This window comes from Larus michahellis, chromosome 24, assembly GCF_964199755.1.
Source record: "Larus michahellis chromosome 24, bLarMic1.1, whole genome shotgun sequence".
Taxonomy (NCBI): Eukaryota; Metazoa; Chordata; class Aves; order Charadriiformes; family Laridae; genus Larus; species Larus michahellis.
The window spans coordinates 2,598,067-2,611,586 of NC_133919.1; the positions used below are offsets into that span (position 1 = coordinate 2,598,067).

Consider the following 13,520-nt stretch of genomic DNA (forward strand, 5'->3'; position numbering starts at 1 on the left):
CCGGGTCACGAGCCGCCGGCTTCAGCGCCCTTTAGGAGCGTTGGCGCGCCGCCGCCATGTTGCGTGAGGGCAAGCTGGCAAGGCGGCCACGCCCTTAGGCCACGTGGGAGCGCGGCCGCCATCTCGGGGAAGGGCAGGCGGCGCCCGCCGCGCGCGGCTTCGCGCCCGCTGCGGGGCGTGAGGGGGCGCCGCCATCTTGAGTGAGGGCAGGGTGGCGGGTAGGGGGGGGTGTCTCTGGAGGGGGCCCTTGAGACGGGGGTGGGGGGTCCCTGGGGGTCCCTGTGAGGAAGGGAAGGCCCTTGGGGGGGGTGTTGGCTGGGGGGTGGCTGAGGGCGGGGGGACCCTGAGGATAAGGGGGCGCTCTGGGGACAGGGGTGCGGGGTGCATTGGAACAAGGGGTCCCTTGAGGGCTGAGGGGGTCCCCTCCGGAGCCGGGGGGGCCTTGGGTCACACGGGGGGGCCCTGGAGGTGTCGTACATGTTCCCCCCCGGGGCTGGCCTCGCCCTTCGCCCCGTCCCGGGCGGTGCCGGGCCCGCACCCACGGAGGGGGAGTGGGGGGGGACACCCAGGGCCCCCCCCCCCGCCCGCCACCTTTGCACCCTGCGGGGGGGGCGGGGGGGCGGGCAGGCAGCTCTTCCGTCGTCCCCGCCCGGGGGTCTCCCCTCCCCCGTGTCGTCCACCCCGGGGGTCCCCCATGCCCCCCCGAGTGGGGGGGGGGGTTGTCCCCGTGTCCCGTCCCTCCCCACCCCCCCCGGGGAGCGGCGGGGGCGCGCGCCCCGCCACGCGCGGGCGCCGCCGCGGGGTCCCACGCCTCGGCACCCAATTAGTGCTAATTAGCGCCGGCACGCGCCGGGGTGGTGTCCCCGCGGGTGGGGGGGGGGGGGGGAAGATGATCCTGATTAAGGTGGGGGGGGGGGGGGGCGCGTGGGTGGCCCGTGGCGGCGGATGGGGGGTGGGGGGGCCCCCGCGGGACGGGGGTGGGGGGGCGGCAATGGGGCAGGATTGGGGGGGGGGGGGCAGGGGGCCAGCAGGGCTGGGGGGGGGGGGGTTGTGGCCGGGACTGTAACGGGGGGGCGGGCAGCGGGGCGGGATCGGGGGGGACGGGGGTGCGAGCAGGGGGGATACGGGGGGGGCAGCGGGGGGGTCCCGGGGATGGGGGGGGGGGGGGGGGGACGGACGACAGCCGGCGGCGGGAAGGGCTTGGGGCGGAGCGGGGCCGGGCGGGGAGCGGGTGAGTCAGCGGGGCCGTCCCGGTGCCCCCCCCCCCCGCGATAGCCCCCCCCCTCCGGCCCGCCCCCGCCGTGCCTATCCCGGGCGGCGCCGCGCCCCGCCACTGCCCGCTCCGATCGCGCCGACCGCCGTGAGTACCGGGGGGGGGGGGACGACACCCATCCCGCACCCCCTCCCTGCAACCCCACACCGGGGGGGCTGCATCCTTCTGGCGGGCGGGGGAGGGGGGACACCCCCAATTCGCACCCCCACCCCGGGAGGGGGAGGGCTGCATCCTCCGGGGACGGGGGACACCCCCACCCCGAGGGGGGGGGGGGCTGCATCCTTCTGGGGGGGTGGGACACACACACAACACCCCATCCCTGCACCCCTTTTTGGGGGGGGGGGGGGGGGCGGCCGATTCCGCACCCGGCATTTAAGGGAACTCCCCAAAGTTGCCCCCCCCCCCCCCCCCCCCCTGCTAGAAGGAGACCCCCAATCCTGCCCCCCTCTTAAGGTGGGCCCCGTCCTTCCCCCTCCCCCACTGGGTGGGGAGCCCCCAGTCCTGCCCCCCCCCCCGCACGAAGGACACCCCAATCCTGCCACAGCCCCCCCTTAAGGTGGGGCCCATCCTGCCCCCCCCCTCCCCCCAATGGGACCCCCGGGCTTTGCCCCCCCCCCCCATAAAAGGGTCCCATCCCCGCACCCCCCCTTTGGAGGGCACCCCAAACATGGGTCAGGGCCCCCCCACTCTGTGTGTCGTGTCCCCCCCCCCCCCCCCGCAGAAGGTTTGGGGGTGCCCGTGGGGGGACACACCCCCCCCCCCAAGAGATGTCCCCGCACACCGGGGGGGCCGCATCCTGCAGTGGGGGGGGGGGGGAAGAGGGCGGGGGGGGGGGGGGGGTTGTCCCGGCCCTGGTTTGTGTGTGCCCCCCCCCCCCGTTCCCCGGGCCCCCCCCGAATTTTCGGAGCCACGGGCTGGGCCAGTTCCTGTTTCGGTGGCAGCGCCCGCGCTGGAGGCGGGGGGGGGGCACCGGTGTCCCCAACCCTGTCCCCAACGGGGGCGGGGGGGGGGGACACACACACTGAGGTGGGGGGGGGACGGGACGGACAGTGACATGGCGGGGGGGGGGGGGAGCAGCTGTCCCATGGGGCAGGCGTGTCCCCACGCTGTCCTCCCCCCACATCATCCCAAAGTGATGTCACCCCTTGGGGGGGGGGGTGTGTGTGTGGGGGTGTCACTCCCTGCTGTGGGGTTGCCCCCCCCCCCCCCCGGTGACACCCCCCCCCCCCCCCGGTCATGGAGAACCCGAGGCAGGGTGCACCCCACCCCGGGCCTTTGCGCAATGCCCCCCCCCCCCCCCCCCCCCCGCCGCCATGACTCACTGGGGCTCCCCAGGGTGCCCCGTAGCCGGGGGGGGGGGGACACACACAGGGGACACACCCGCAGGACATGTGTGTGTCGTCGTCGTCCCCCCCCCCCGGCCCCACCCCGCGGCCGCAGCCCGGAGCTGAGTCATTCCCGGCGGCTGGAAAACGGCTCACACGTGTGATGAGCGGCGCCGGCCTCAGCCCCGGGGCTGGGGGGGGGGGGGGGGGGGGCGGAATGTGGGGCCCGCAGCTGAGTTGTGTGTCCGTCCCCCCCCCCCCGCAGTATTGCCGCCGCCCTCCCCCCCGCCCCCCGGCCTCGCCATGCCGTCCCAGATGGAGCACGCCATGGAGACCCTGATGTTCACCTTCCACAAGTACGCGGGGGACAAGGAGCACCTGAGCAAGGAGGAGCTGCGGGCGCTCATGGAGAAGGAGTTCCCCGGCTTCCTGGAGGTGTGCGGGGGGGGGCACACGGACCCTATAGCTCCATGGGATGCACCCCCCTATAGCACCCCCGGGATCGGACCCTGTACCTCCATGGGATGCACCCCCGGGATCAGACCCTGTACCCTCCATGGGATGCACCCCCGGGATCAGACCCTATAGCTCCATGGGATCCGCCCCACTATAGCACTGCCAGGATCAGACCCTATAGCTCCATGGGATCCTTCCCTATAGCACCCCTGGGATCAGACCTAGCACCCCTGGGATCGAACCCTATAGCTCCATGGGATGCACCCCCAGGATCAGACCCTATGGCTCCATGGGATCCACCCCACTATAGCACCCCCAGGACTGGACCCTATAGTTCCATGGGATCCACCCCGCTATAGCACCCCTGGGATCGAACCCTATAGCTCGATGGGATCCGTCCCTATAGCACCCCCAGGACAGGACCCTATAGCTCCATGGGATCCTTCCCTATAGCACCCCTGGGATCGGACCCTATAGCTCCGTGGGATCTGTCCCCCTATAGCACCTCCAGGATCAGACCCTATAGCTCCATGGGATCCTTCCCTATAGCTCCATGGGATCCACCTCCCTATAGTACCCCTGGGACTGGACCCTATAGCACCCCCAGGGATCAAACCCTATAGCTCCATGGGATCTGCCCCCCTATAGCACCCCCAGGACTGGACCCTATAGCTCCATGGGATCCACCTCCTCTATAGCACCCCTGGGGATCGGACCCTATAGCACCCCCGGGATTAGACCATATAGCTCCATGGGATCCACCTCTATAGCTCCATGGGATCAGACTCTATAGCTCCATAGGATCTGCCCTTATAGCACCTCCGGGGATTGGACCCTATAGCTCCCCCCAGGGTCAGGCCCTGTAGCTCTGTGGGGATCAGCCCCTCTATCTCCCCCCAGGATCGGACCCTATAGCTCTATGGGATCAGTTCTTATAGCTCCCCCCAGGATCGGACCCTATAGCTCCCCCCAGGATCGGACCCTATAGCTCTATGGGATAAGTTCTTTTAGCTCCCCCCGAGGATCAGGCCCTATAGCTCTATGGGGTCAGCCCCTGTAGCTCCCCCCAGCATCAGGCCCTATAGCTCTATGGGGTCAGCCCCTATAGCTCCCCCCAGGATCGGACCCTATAGCTCTATGGGGTCAGCACCTGTAGCTCCCCCCAGCATCAGGCCCTATAGCTCTATGGGGTCAGCCCCTATAGCTCCCCCCAGGATCAGCCCCTATAGCCCTATGGGGATCAGCCCCTATAGCTCTATGGAATCAGCCCCTATAGCGCTGCCAGACCCCCTGCCCGCCCCGGGGTGTGTGTGTGTGTTTGGGGGGGGGGTGTTTCCCCGCAGCCCCGAGTCCGGGTGAGGGGCACCGACCCACCGACGTCCCGCTTCGTGTGTTGTCGTCCCCCCCCCCATAGAACCAGCGGGACCCGATGGCCCTGGACAAGATCATGCGGGACCTGGACCAGAGCCGGGACGGCACCGTGGGCTTCCAGGGCTTCTTCTCGCTGGTGGCCGGGCTCACCATCGCCTGCAACGACTACTTCGTGCGGCACATGAAGCAGAAGGGCAGGAAGTGAGGGCAGCCCCAGCCGGCGGGGGCGTGTGGGGGTGTGGGGGCTGCCCCACATCCATGGGGGCTGCCCCACATCCATGGATACTGCCCAATCCCCCCCCCGCAACCACCCTCCGCCATGGGAGGCTGCCCCGACACCCCGACGGCCTGCCCTGCACCCGTGGATACTGCCTTCCCCCCCACACACCCCACCCACCCCAGGGGGCTGCCCCACACGTGGGGGCTGCCCCGCACCCATGGATACTGCTCCCCCCCCCCCCCCCTCCCCAGCCCTGGGGGCTGCCCTGACACCCCCCCACCCCAATAAAGGTGTTTTGTACTACACTGGAGCCACGTCATTTCTTGGCGTCGCCGGCCCCACCATCGGCGCTCTGGGGTCCCCGTCACCCCGGTGTCCCCCCCGGGGTCTCCTGTCAAACCCTGGCATCCCCCCCCCTCCCCCCCCCCCCCAAGGTCTCCGTCCCCCTGGGGTCTCCCGTCACCCCTGGAGTTGTCCCCCCCCCAGGTGTCCGTCACCCTGGGGTCTCCCTGGGGTCTCCCGTCACCCCTGGAGTTGTCCCCCCCCCAGGTGTCCGTCACCCTGGGGTCCCCCTGGGGTGTCCCATCACCCCTGGCGTCGTCCCTCCACCCCCCCCCCCAAGTCTCTGTCACTCTGGGGTCTCCTGTCACCCCTGGCGTCCCCCCCTGGGGTCCCTGTCACCCTGGGGTCCCCCTGGGGTCTCCCATCACCCCTGGCCTCCCCCCCCCCCCCAGGTCTTTGACCCCCTGGGGTCTCCTGTCACCCCCGGCCTCCCCCTCCCGGGCTCCCCATCACCCTGGGGTCCCCCTGGGGTCTCCCGTCACCCCTGGAGTTGTCCCCCCCCCAGGTGTCCGTCACCCTGGGGTCCCCCTGGGGTGTCCCATCACCCCTGGCGTCGTCCCTCCCCCCCCCCCCCAAGTCTCTGTCACTCTGGGGTCTCCTGTCACCCCTGGCGTCCCCCCCTGGGGTCCCTGTCACCCTGGGGTCCCCCTGGGGTCTCCCATCACCCCTGGCCTCCCCCCCCCCCCCAGGTCTTTGACCCCCTGGGGTCTCCTGTCACCCCCGGCCTCCCCCTCCCGGGCTCCCCATCACCCTGGGGTCCCCCTGGGGTCTCCCGTCACCCCTGGCGTTGTCCCCCCCCAGGTGTCCGTCACCCTGGGGTCCCCCTGGGGTGTCCCATCACCCCTGGCGTCGTCCCTCCACCCCCCCCCCCAAGTCTCTGTCACTCTGGGGTCTCCTGTCACCCCTGGCGTCCCCCCCTGGGGTCCCTGTCACCCTGGGGTCCCCCTGGGGTCTCCTGTCACCTCTGGTCTCCCCCCCCCACCAGGTCTCTGTCCCCCTGGGGTCCCCCCGAGGCCCTTGTCACCCTGGGGTCCCCCCAGCCCCACCCCAGCTGTGGGAGTGGTGGGTGCGGTGCCCCCCCCCCCCCACTACCAAATGGTATAAGGGGGTGTGGGGGTCCATAGGAGGGCTGGGGGGGGGCACGAGACCTATGGGGGGCTGTATGGGGAGTGCGTAGGGCTTCTATAGGGGCTGCCCAGGGCTGGGGGGGGGCAGGGGGGGGATCTGTGGCACCCACTGGGTGGCTGCACAGGGGGCTATGGAATCTAAAGGGCTGCCTGGGGGTCTATAGGGGCTGGGGGGGGGCCATAAGGGCTGCCCGGGGGTCTATAGGGGCTATATGGGGGTCTGTAGGGGCTGCCCAGGGCTGTATGGGGGTCTATAGGGGTTATAAGGGGGTCTACAGGGGCTACATGAGGGTCTGTAGGGGCTGCCTGGGGGTCTGTAGGGTCTGTATGGGAGTCTATAGGAGCTGCCCAGGGCTGTATGGGGGTCTATAGGGGCTCTGTGGGTCTGTAGGGGCTCTGTCGGGGTCTGTATGGGGGTCTATAGGAGCTGCCCAGGGCTGTATGGGGGTCTATAGGAGCTATATGAGGGTCTGTAGGGGCTGCCCATGGCTGTATGGGGTTCTATAGGGGCTCTGTGGGGGTCTGTAGGGGCTGCCTGGGTCTGCCTGGGGGTCTATAGGGGCTATATGGGGGTCTGTAGGGGCTGCCCAGGGCTGTTTGGGGGTCTGTAGGGGCTGCCTGGGGGTCTGTAGGGTCTGTATGGGGGTCTATAGGAGCTGCCCAGGGCTGTATGGGGGTCTATAGGGGCTACATGGGGGTCTGTAGGGGCTGCCTGGGTCTGTATGGGGGTCTGTAGGGGCTGTATGGGGGTCTGTAGGGGCTGTGGGGGGGTCTGTAGGGCCCCCACGGGGCTGTAGGTTGCTGTATAGGTGACTGTAAGCGCCGCAGAGGTTTGTAGGGGGCCGTAGCGGCACCTATAGCAGCCATAGGGCGGTTTGGAGCTGTGGTGCCTGCAGAGGGCCGTATAGGCATGTATAGACGGCGGTAAGGCCCACTATACAGAGAGGTATAAGGTGGCTGTAACGCCCCAGAGAGCTGCACAGGGGTCTATAGGGGCTGTATGTGGGTCCACAGGGGCTGTATAGGGGTGTATGGGGGTCTGGAGGGGCTGTATGGGGCTGCATAGGGGTGTATAGGGGCTGTATGGTGGTCTCTAGGGGGTCCATAGGGGCTGTATAGGGCTGCATGGGGTGGTATAGGGGTCTATAGGGTTTGTGTGGGGCGGTATGGGATCTATAGGAGCTGTATGGGGGTCTCTAGGGGTCCATAGGGGCTGCATGGGGTGTATAGGCGGTCCATAGGGGCTGTGCGGGGCAGTATGGGGGTCTATAGGGGGTCCCTTAGGGTGGGACAGGGCAGGGCTCTGTAGGGACCTATGGGGCTCTATAGGGGTCCGTAGGGGCTGTATAGGGCTGTATGAGGCTGCCTAGGGGTGTGTAGGGGCCGTATGGGGCTGTATAGGGTCCACAGGAGCTGTATGGGGCTCTATAGGGGCTGCATAGGGGTCCATAGGGGCTGTGTGGGGCGGTTTGGGGGTCTACAGGGTCCCATGGGGGTCTATAGGGGGTCCCTTGGGGCGGTATGGGGCTCTACAGGGGTCTATAGGGGGTCTGTAGGGGCTGTGTGGGGCGGTACAGGGGTCTATAGGGGCCTATAGGGGTCCGCAAGGGGTCTATAGGGCATCCGTAGGGGCTGTGTGAGGCTGCAGGGGGGTCTATAGGGGCCTATGGGGTGTATGGGGGGTCCATAGGGGCTGTGTGGGGCGGTTTGGGGGTCTATAGGGGCTCTATAGGGGCTCTACAGGGGGGCATAGGGGGTCCGCAGGGGCTCCGTGAGGCCATATGGGGGTCTATAGGGGCCTATGGGGGTCCATGGCGGGGGGGCGACAGGGGCCCGTAGGGGTCCATAGGGCTCCCGCGGGGCGGGGCGGCTACGGAAGCCGCGGAGGCCCCGCCCCTCGCGTGACGTCGTCAGTGGGCGTGGCCGCCGTGACCGCTTCGCCACGGGCGCCGCGTCCGGAGCCTGGCGCGGGGTCAGCGCGAGCGCGGGGTGCGCGCGGGGCGCCGCGTCAGGGGGCGGGGGGGGGGGGGACAGGGACGGCGCTGACCTCTGACCTCTGACCCCGCTGTCCTGGACCCCGCTGGGGTCCCGCGGGGGGAGCACCGGGAGTGACGTCACTGCCCCTGCCCTCGGCTGGGAGTGACGTCACGGCAGCGAGTGACATCACTGCCGGCTCCCGGTGTGGCAGCACCGGGTCTCCTTGACAGGGCGTGACATCACCGACGGGGCCGGTGACGGCGCGTGACACCACCGCCCCGCAGCAGCAGCGACCGGGTGTGACGTCACCTCTGACCCCACCGACAGGGCGTGGCATCACCTCCGACCCCACTGACCAGGTGTGACATCACCAGTGACCCCACTGACCGGGTGTGACAGCACCGTCGACCCCACCAGCCAGGTGTGACATCACCAGTGACCCCACCAGCCGGGTGTGACATCACTGCCGACCCCACTGACCAGTGTGACATCACCAGTGACCCCACCGACCAGGTGTGACATCACCAGTGACCCCACCGAACAGGTATGACATCACCTCTGACCCCACCAGCCAAGTGCGACGTCACCAGTGACCTCACCAACCAGGTGTGACATCACCAGTGACACCACTGACAGGGTGTGACATCACCTCTGACCCCACCTGCCAGACGTGACGTCACCAGTGACCTCACCGACCAGGCGTGACATCACCGCCGACCCCACCCACCAGGTGTGGCATCACCAGTGACTCCACTGACCTGGTGTGACATCACCTCTGACCCAACCACCTGGTGTGACATCACCAGTGACCCCACCAGCCAAGTGTGATGTCACTGGTGACTTCACCAACTGGGTGTGACATCAATTCTGACCCCACCGAACAGGCGTGACCTCACCAGCGACCCCACCAACCAGGTGTGACATCACTGCTGGCCCCACCTGCCAGACGTGACATCACCAGTGACCCCACCAGCCAAGTGCGACGTCACCAGTGACCCCACCAGCTGGGCGTGACATCACCAGCAACCCCACCAACCAGGTGTGACATCACCGCTGGCCCCACCCACCAGGTGTGACATCACCAGTGACCCCACCAGCCAAGTGTGATGTCACTGGTGGCTTCACCAACTGGGTGTGACATCACTTCTGACCCCACCGAACAGGTGTGACCTCACCAGTGACCCCACCGGCCGGGTGTGACATCACCAGTGACCTCACCGACCAGGTGTGACATCACCGCCGTCCCCGCGGGGCCCATGTGGCAGACCCTGCTGGCGCTGAGGCGGGGGGTCTCCACCGGCCGCCCCCCCCGCGGCCCCGCCCGTCCCCTCCCGCCGTCCCCCGCCCCCCCGGAGCCCCCCCGGGACCTGGCGGTGCCCAACGGGGGCTGGAGCGCGGCCATGCGCCGCCATTACCGCCGCCTCCTGGCCATGGCGGCCGGCGGGGCCTGGGCACGCCTGCCCTCCTACCGCCGCGCCCGCCAGCACGGCGCCGCCGTCGGGGGGGTGACGCCGCCGGCGCAGGGGACGCCGCCGGGGGACACGCGGCTCTTCCCGCGCGCCATCGAGGGCGACGGCAACGGCTTCGAATACGCCATGTTCCTCAACGCCGCCGAGCGCCGCCTGCTCTGCCTCGTCCAGCCCGGGCCCTACCTGGAGGGACACCCCGGGTGAGTGTCACCGTCACCGCCGCCGTGTCACACCCCCATCCCCGGCGCTGGCGCTCACCCCGTGTCCCCTCCCCAGCCTGACCCACGGCGGTGCCATCGCCACCATCATCGACAGCGCCCTGGGGACCTGCGCCCTGGCGGTGGCCGGGCCGGTGGTGACGGCCAACCTCAGCATCGACTACCTGGCGTGAGTGGAGTGTCCCCAGGGGGTGTCCCCAAGGTGTGGGGGGGGAGGGGGGGGGTACAGGGAGGGGACTGACCCCCTGTCCCCCCAGCCCCGTGCCGCTGGGCGCCGTGCTGCTGGTGGAGGGCCGCGCCGAGCGGCTGGAGGGGCGCAAGGCCTTCCTCTCCTGCCAGGTCCGCGATGCTGACGGGGACACGCTGCACGCCCGGGCCACCGGTGAGGACGGGGACATCCCTGGGGACAACCCCCCGGGGGTGACGGGGGCGGGGGGGACGCACGGGGACACCCATCCAGCGTGTCCCCCCCCCCTCCCCCCTGGCTCCAGGTCTCTTCATCCAGCCGGACCCCATCAAGCTCCGGGCGCAGGACGGGGACAGGAGACAGTAGCCGTCCCCGGTCACCCCCGTGTCACCCCTGTGTCCCCCCCATATCACCCCCCAAGGTCCCCCCCAAGCCACCCTGTCACCCCCATGGCCCACCCCCTCATTGTCCATCCCCCGTGTCACCCCTGTGTCACCCCATGCCCCCCCACTGGTCCCCCGTGTGTCCCCTCTGTGTCACCCCCATGTCCCCCCTGTGTCACCCCTGTGTCCCCCCGTGTCACCCTGTGCCCCCCCCTACGGTCCCCCCCCCCCCCGTGTCACCCTCATATCACCTCCATATCACCCCGTGTCACCCCAATGTCCCCTCCTGGTGCCCCCGTGTCCCCTCCACCCCGCTTTCCCTGGCGGGGCTGGGGGGGGGGCCCCCACGACAATCACAGCCGCTGCCGATGTCCCCGCGTGTCCCCAGTGTCTCTGTGGGCGCGGGGGGGGGGGGGCCGCGGCGGGGGGGCGGGGCTATGCGGGGGGCGGGGCTTGGGGTGGGCGGAGTCACGGAGTGGGCGGGGCTGCGACAGCGGTCTGGTCGCTGGGGTGGGCGGGGCCAATACGGTTGGGCGGGGCCTCTAGGGGTTGTGGGCGGGGCCAATGGGAGTGGGCGGGGCCCCGGGGGGGCGCAGATGGAGCCCGGGGCTGCGGCAGCGAGACAGGGGACGGGGGACACGGGAAAGGGGACATGGGACAGGGGACACGGGGCATGGCCGGGTGGCCGTGGGGACCCCCGGAGCCCGGGTGGCACTCGCCAAAGCCGGGGGGGCTGAGTTTCCCCCACGATCCGGCAGCGCCTGAACCCCCATGGGCGCCGGGGGGCCCGCGGGCGTACCCCAAAGGTGGGGACATCGGGGTGTCGTGGGGTCCTTGTCACTGCACCCTAGAGCTGGGGACATCGGGGTGCTGTGGGGTCCCACGGGTGCACCCCAGAGCGGGGCACACTGGGGTGCCATTGCTGCACCCTACAGCCAGGCAGGTTGGGGTGCCGTGGGGTCCCACGGCTGCACCCCAGGGCGGGGGACATTGGGGTCCCCTGGGGCGCCATTGCTGCACCCCAAAGCCGGGCACACCAGGGTGCCATGGGGTTCCATGGCCGCACCCCAGAGCTGGGGACATGGGGGTGCTGCGGGGTCCCACCGCTGCACCCCAGAGCCGGGCACACCGGGGTCCCCCGGGGTGCCACCAGCACGCCCCGGGGCTGAGCACATCGGGGTGCCGTGGGGTCCCTCGGCCGCACCCCAAAGCCGGGGACATCAGGGTCCCCATAGGTCCCGTCCCTGCCCCCCAGAACCGGGCGCCTCGGGGTGCCGTGGGACGCTGTGGGGCCCGGGGGGTGTCGGAGCCGCCGCGGGGGCGTTTGTGGCCGTGGGGCCGGTGCCCGCCCGGCCGCCTGGGTCCCCGCTGCGCTTCGCCCGGGGTCACCGGGGTCACGGCGGGTGGGGGGGCTCCGTGCCTCAGTTTCCCCCCCGGCCGCGCCGTGGAAAGTCGGAAATTTCCAGTGCGTGGGGCCGGGGGGGGCAGGATGCCGGGGGGGGGGGGCAGGATGCCGGGGGGGCCCCGGCGCCCTTATAACGCTCGGCCGCGCCGCCCGCGCCACCGCCGCCGCCGCTGCCATGCGAGGTAAGGCCCGTGCCGGGGGGCTGCGGCGCGGGGCACACGCGTGTGCGTGCGCGGGGGTGCGGGGGAAGGCGGTGGGGCAGGGGGGCACCAAGGGGGTGTCCGTGTGTGCAAGGGGTGGGGGGAGCGGGCGGGGGCGCGTGTGCGGCTGGGACACGCGTGTGTGCACGCGTGTGGGAGCGCGCGAGCCCTGGGGTGGCGGGTGAGAGGCGGCCGGGCATGTGCGGGAGCAGGGGTGCGCGTGTCCGTGGGCGGGCGGGCGGGAGCGCGCTGGGGCGTGCACACGCGTGTGCAAGGGCGTGGGAGCGCGCTGGGGCGTGCACACGCGTGTGCAGTCCGTGGAAGCTCACGAGAGGGGAGGTCGGTGCGTGCAGGCACGCAGGAGCCCGTGTGCGCGTGCGAGGGTGCGCCCGCGTGTGTGCAAGCGTGCGGGAGCAGGCAGGGGTGTGCACGCCTGTGCGCACACGTGTGGGAGGGGGGCAGGTGCGTGTGCAAGGGGGTGGGAGCGTGCTGGAGCCTGCCCGCGCACGCGTGCGGGAGCACGCACACGCCTGCAGACACGCCTGGGAGCGTGCGCGGGAGCGTGCCCACGTGTGTGTGCGTGTGCGCGCGTGTGTGCATGTGAGGGCACCGGGCGCTGCCGGGGCACGGGGGGTGTTGCGTGTGTCAGCGTGTGTCAGCGTGTGTCAGCATCACGCGTGTTTTGCGGCTCACGCAGACGTGCTGGCACGCGTTACCGCACAGCCGTGCGTGTCGCAGGCGTGTTACGGGCCCCGGGCGCGGCGAGGGCCGTGTGACTGCGTGTGCACGCGCCGCGGGGGGTCTGTGCGCGCGTGTTACGGCGTGCCGCTGTGGCGGCGCATGCGTCGCCGGCGTGTCGCTGGGTGTGCCCGCGTGTTACGGCGCGTACAGCTGCGGGCACACGCGTGGTACGGCGTGCGTGCCCCTGTCGCAAGGCGGCACGTGCGGGTGTCGTACGGGGGCTCCGAGTGTCCGCGCGCGCGGGGTGACACGTACGCGTGTCGCAGGGCGCACACGCGTGTCGCAGGCGGTGCACGCGTCTCGCGGGGCCTGTGCGCGTGTTACGGCACGTTGCGGAGTGCGGCGGCGGTGCCGTGGCGCCGGGCAGCTCCCTGCCCCCCCCCAGCAGCCGCAGCTGCGGCCCCCCCCTCCCAGCACCCCAACGTCCCTCCCCCCCCCCAGCACCCCTGGGTGCCCCCCAGCACCTGCGGGGCGGGCGCTCGCCCTCAGATGTGGCGGGGGGTGGCAGCTGCGCGGGGCCGGCGCAGGTGACACGGCGGGGACACGGACGGGGACACGCAGGTGGCCCCGCTCCCCCGCCGCCCCCACCCGCAACCCCCCCCCGCCCCGGCCCTGGGGAAACTGAGGCGGGGACGGCGGCACCCTTGGGTGCCGGGGACGGGGTGCCCTCCCCCCACCCCCCACCCCGTGCCATGGCGTGTCTGCCCGTGGCGTGACGTGTCTGCCCGTGTCATGGCATGTTTTGCCGTGATGCCGCGCCGGGGGGGTTGGGAGCGCCGGGTTGTCCCCCCACCCTGGGGGCGGTGGGTGCTGATGGGTGCCAGCG

At 70.9% G+C, this 13,520-nt stretch overlaps 2 protein-coding genes across 9 annotated transcripts; both read left to right on the forward strand.

Moving 5' to 3' along the window:
• Positions 1-179: 179 nt before the first annotated feature.
• Positions 180-4,950, forward strand: S100A10 (S100 calcium binding protein A10). Of its 2 annotated transcripts, XM_074566760.1 has the most exons (4): positions 180-218; positions 1,276-1,360; positions 2,864-3,033; positions 4,469-4,950. In XM_074566760.1, exons 3-4 carry the CDS (start codon positions 2,902-2,904, stop codon positions 4,628-4,630), a joined length of 294 nt encoding a protein of 97 aa, XP_074422861.1. In that variant the 5' UTR covers positions 180-218; positions 1,276-1,360; positions 2,864-2,901; the 3' UTR covers positions 4,631-4,950. The 2 variants fall into 2 exon arrangements, with proteins under 2 accessions (XP_074422861.1, XP_074422860.1); XM_074566759.1 differs by lacking the exon at positions 180-218 and having other exon boundaries at positions 1,260-1,360.
• Positions 4,951-8,009: 3,059 nt separating this feature from the next.
• Positions 8,010-10,721, forward strand: LOC141734678 (acyl-coenzyme A thioesterase THEM4-like). Of its 7 annotated transcripts, none has more exons than XM_074566742.1 (8): positions 8,010-8,103; positions 8,303-8,635; positions 8,713-8,821; positions 8,976-9,161; positions 9,255-9,760; positions 9,837-9,947; positions 10,036-10,160; positions 10,270-10,721. In XM_074566742.1, exons 5-8 carry the CDS (start codon positions 9,348-9,350, stop codon positions 10,329-10,331), a joined length of 711 nt encoding a protein of 236 aa, XP_074422843.1. In that variant the 5' UTR covers positions 8,010-8,103; positions 8,303-8,635; positions 8,713-8,821; positions 8,976-9,161; positions 9,255-9,347; the 3' UTR covers positions 10,332-10,721. The 7 variants fall into 7 exon arrangements, with proteins under 7 accessions (XP_074422843.1, XP_074422839.1, XP_074422840.1 ...); XM_074566738.1 differs by having other exon boundaries at positions 8,728-8,852; XM_074566739.1 differs by having other exon boundaries at positions 8,728-8,852; positions 8,976-9,130.
• The last annotated feature ends 2,799 nt before the right edge of the window (positions 10,722-13,520 follow it).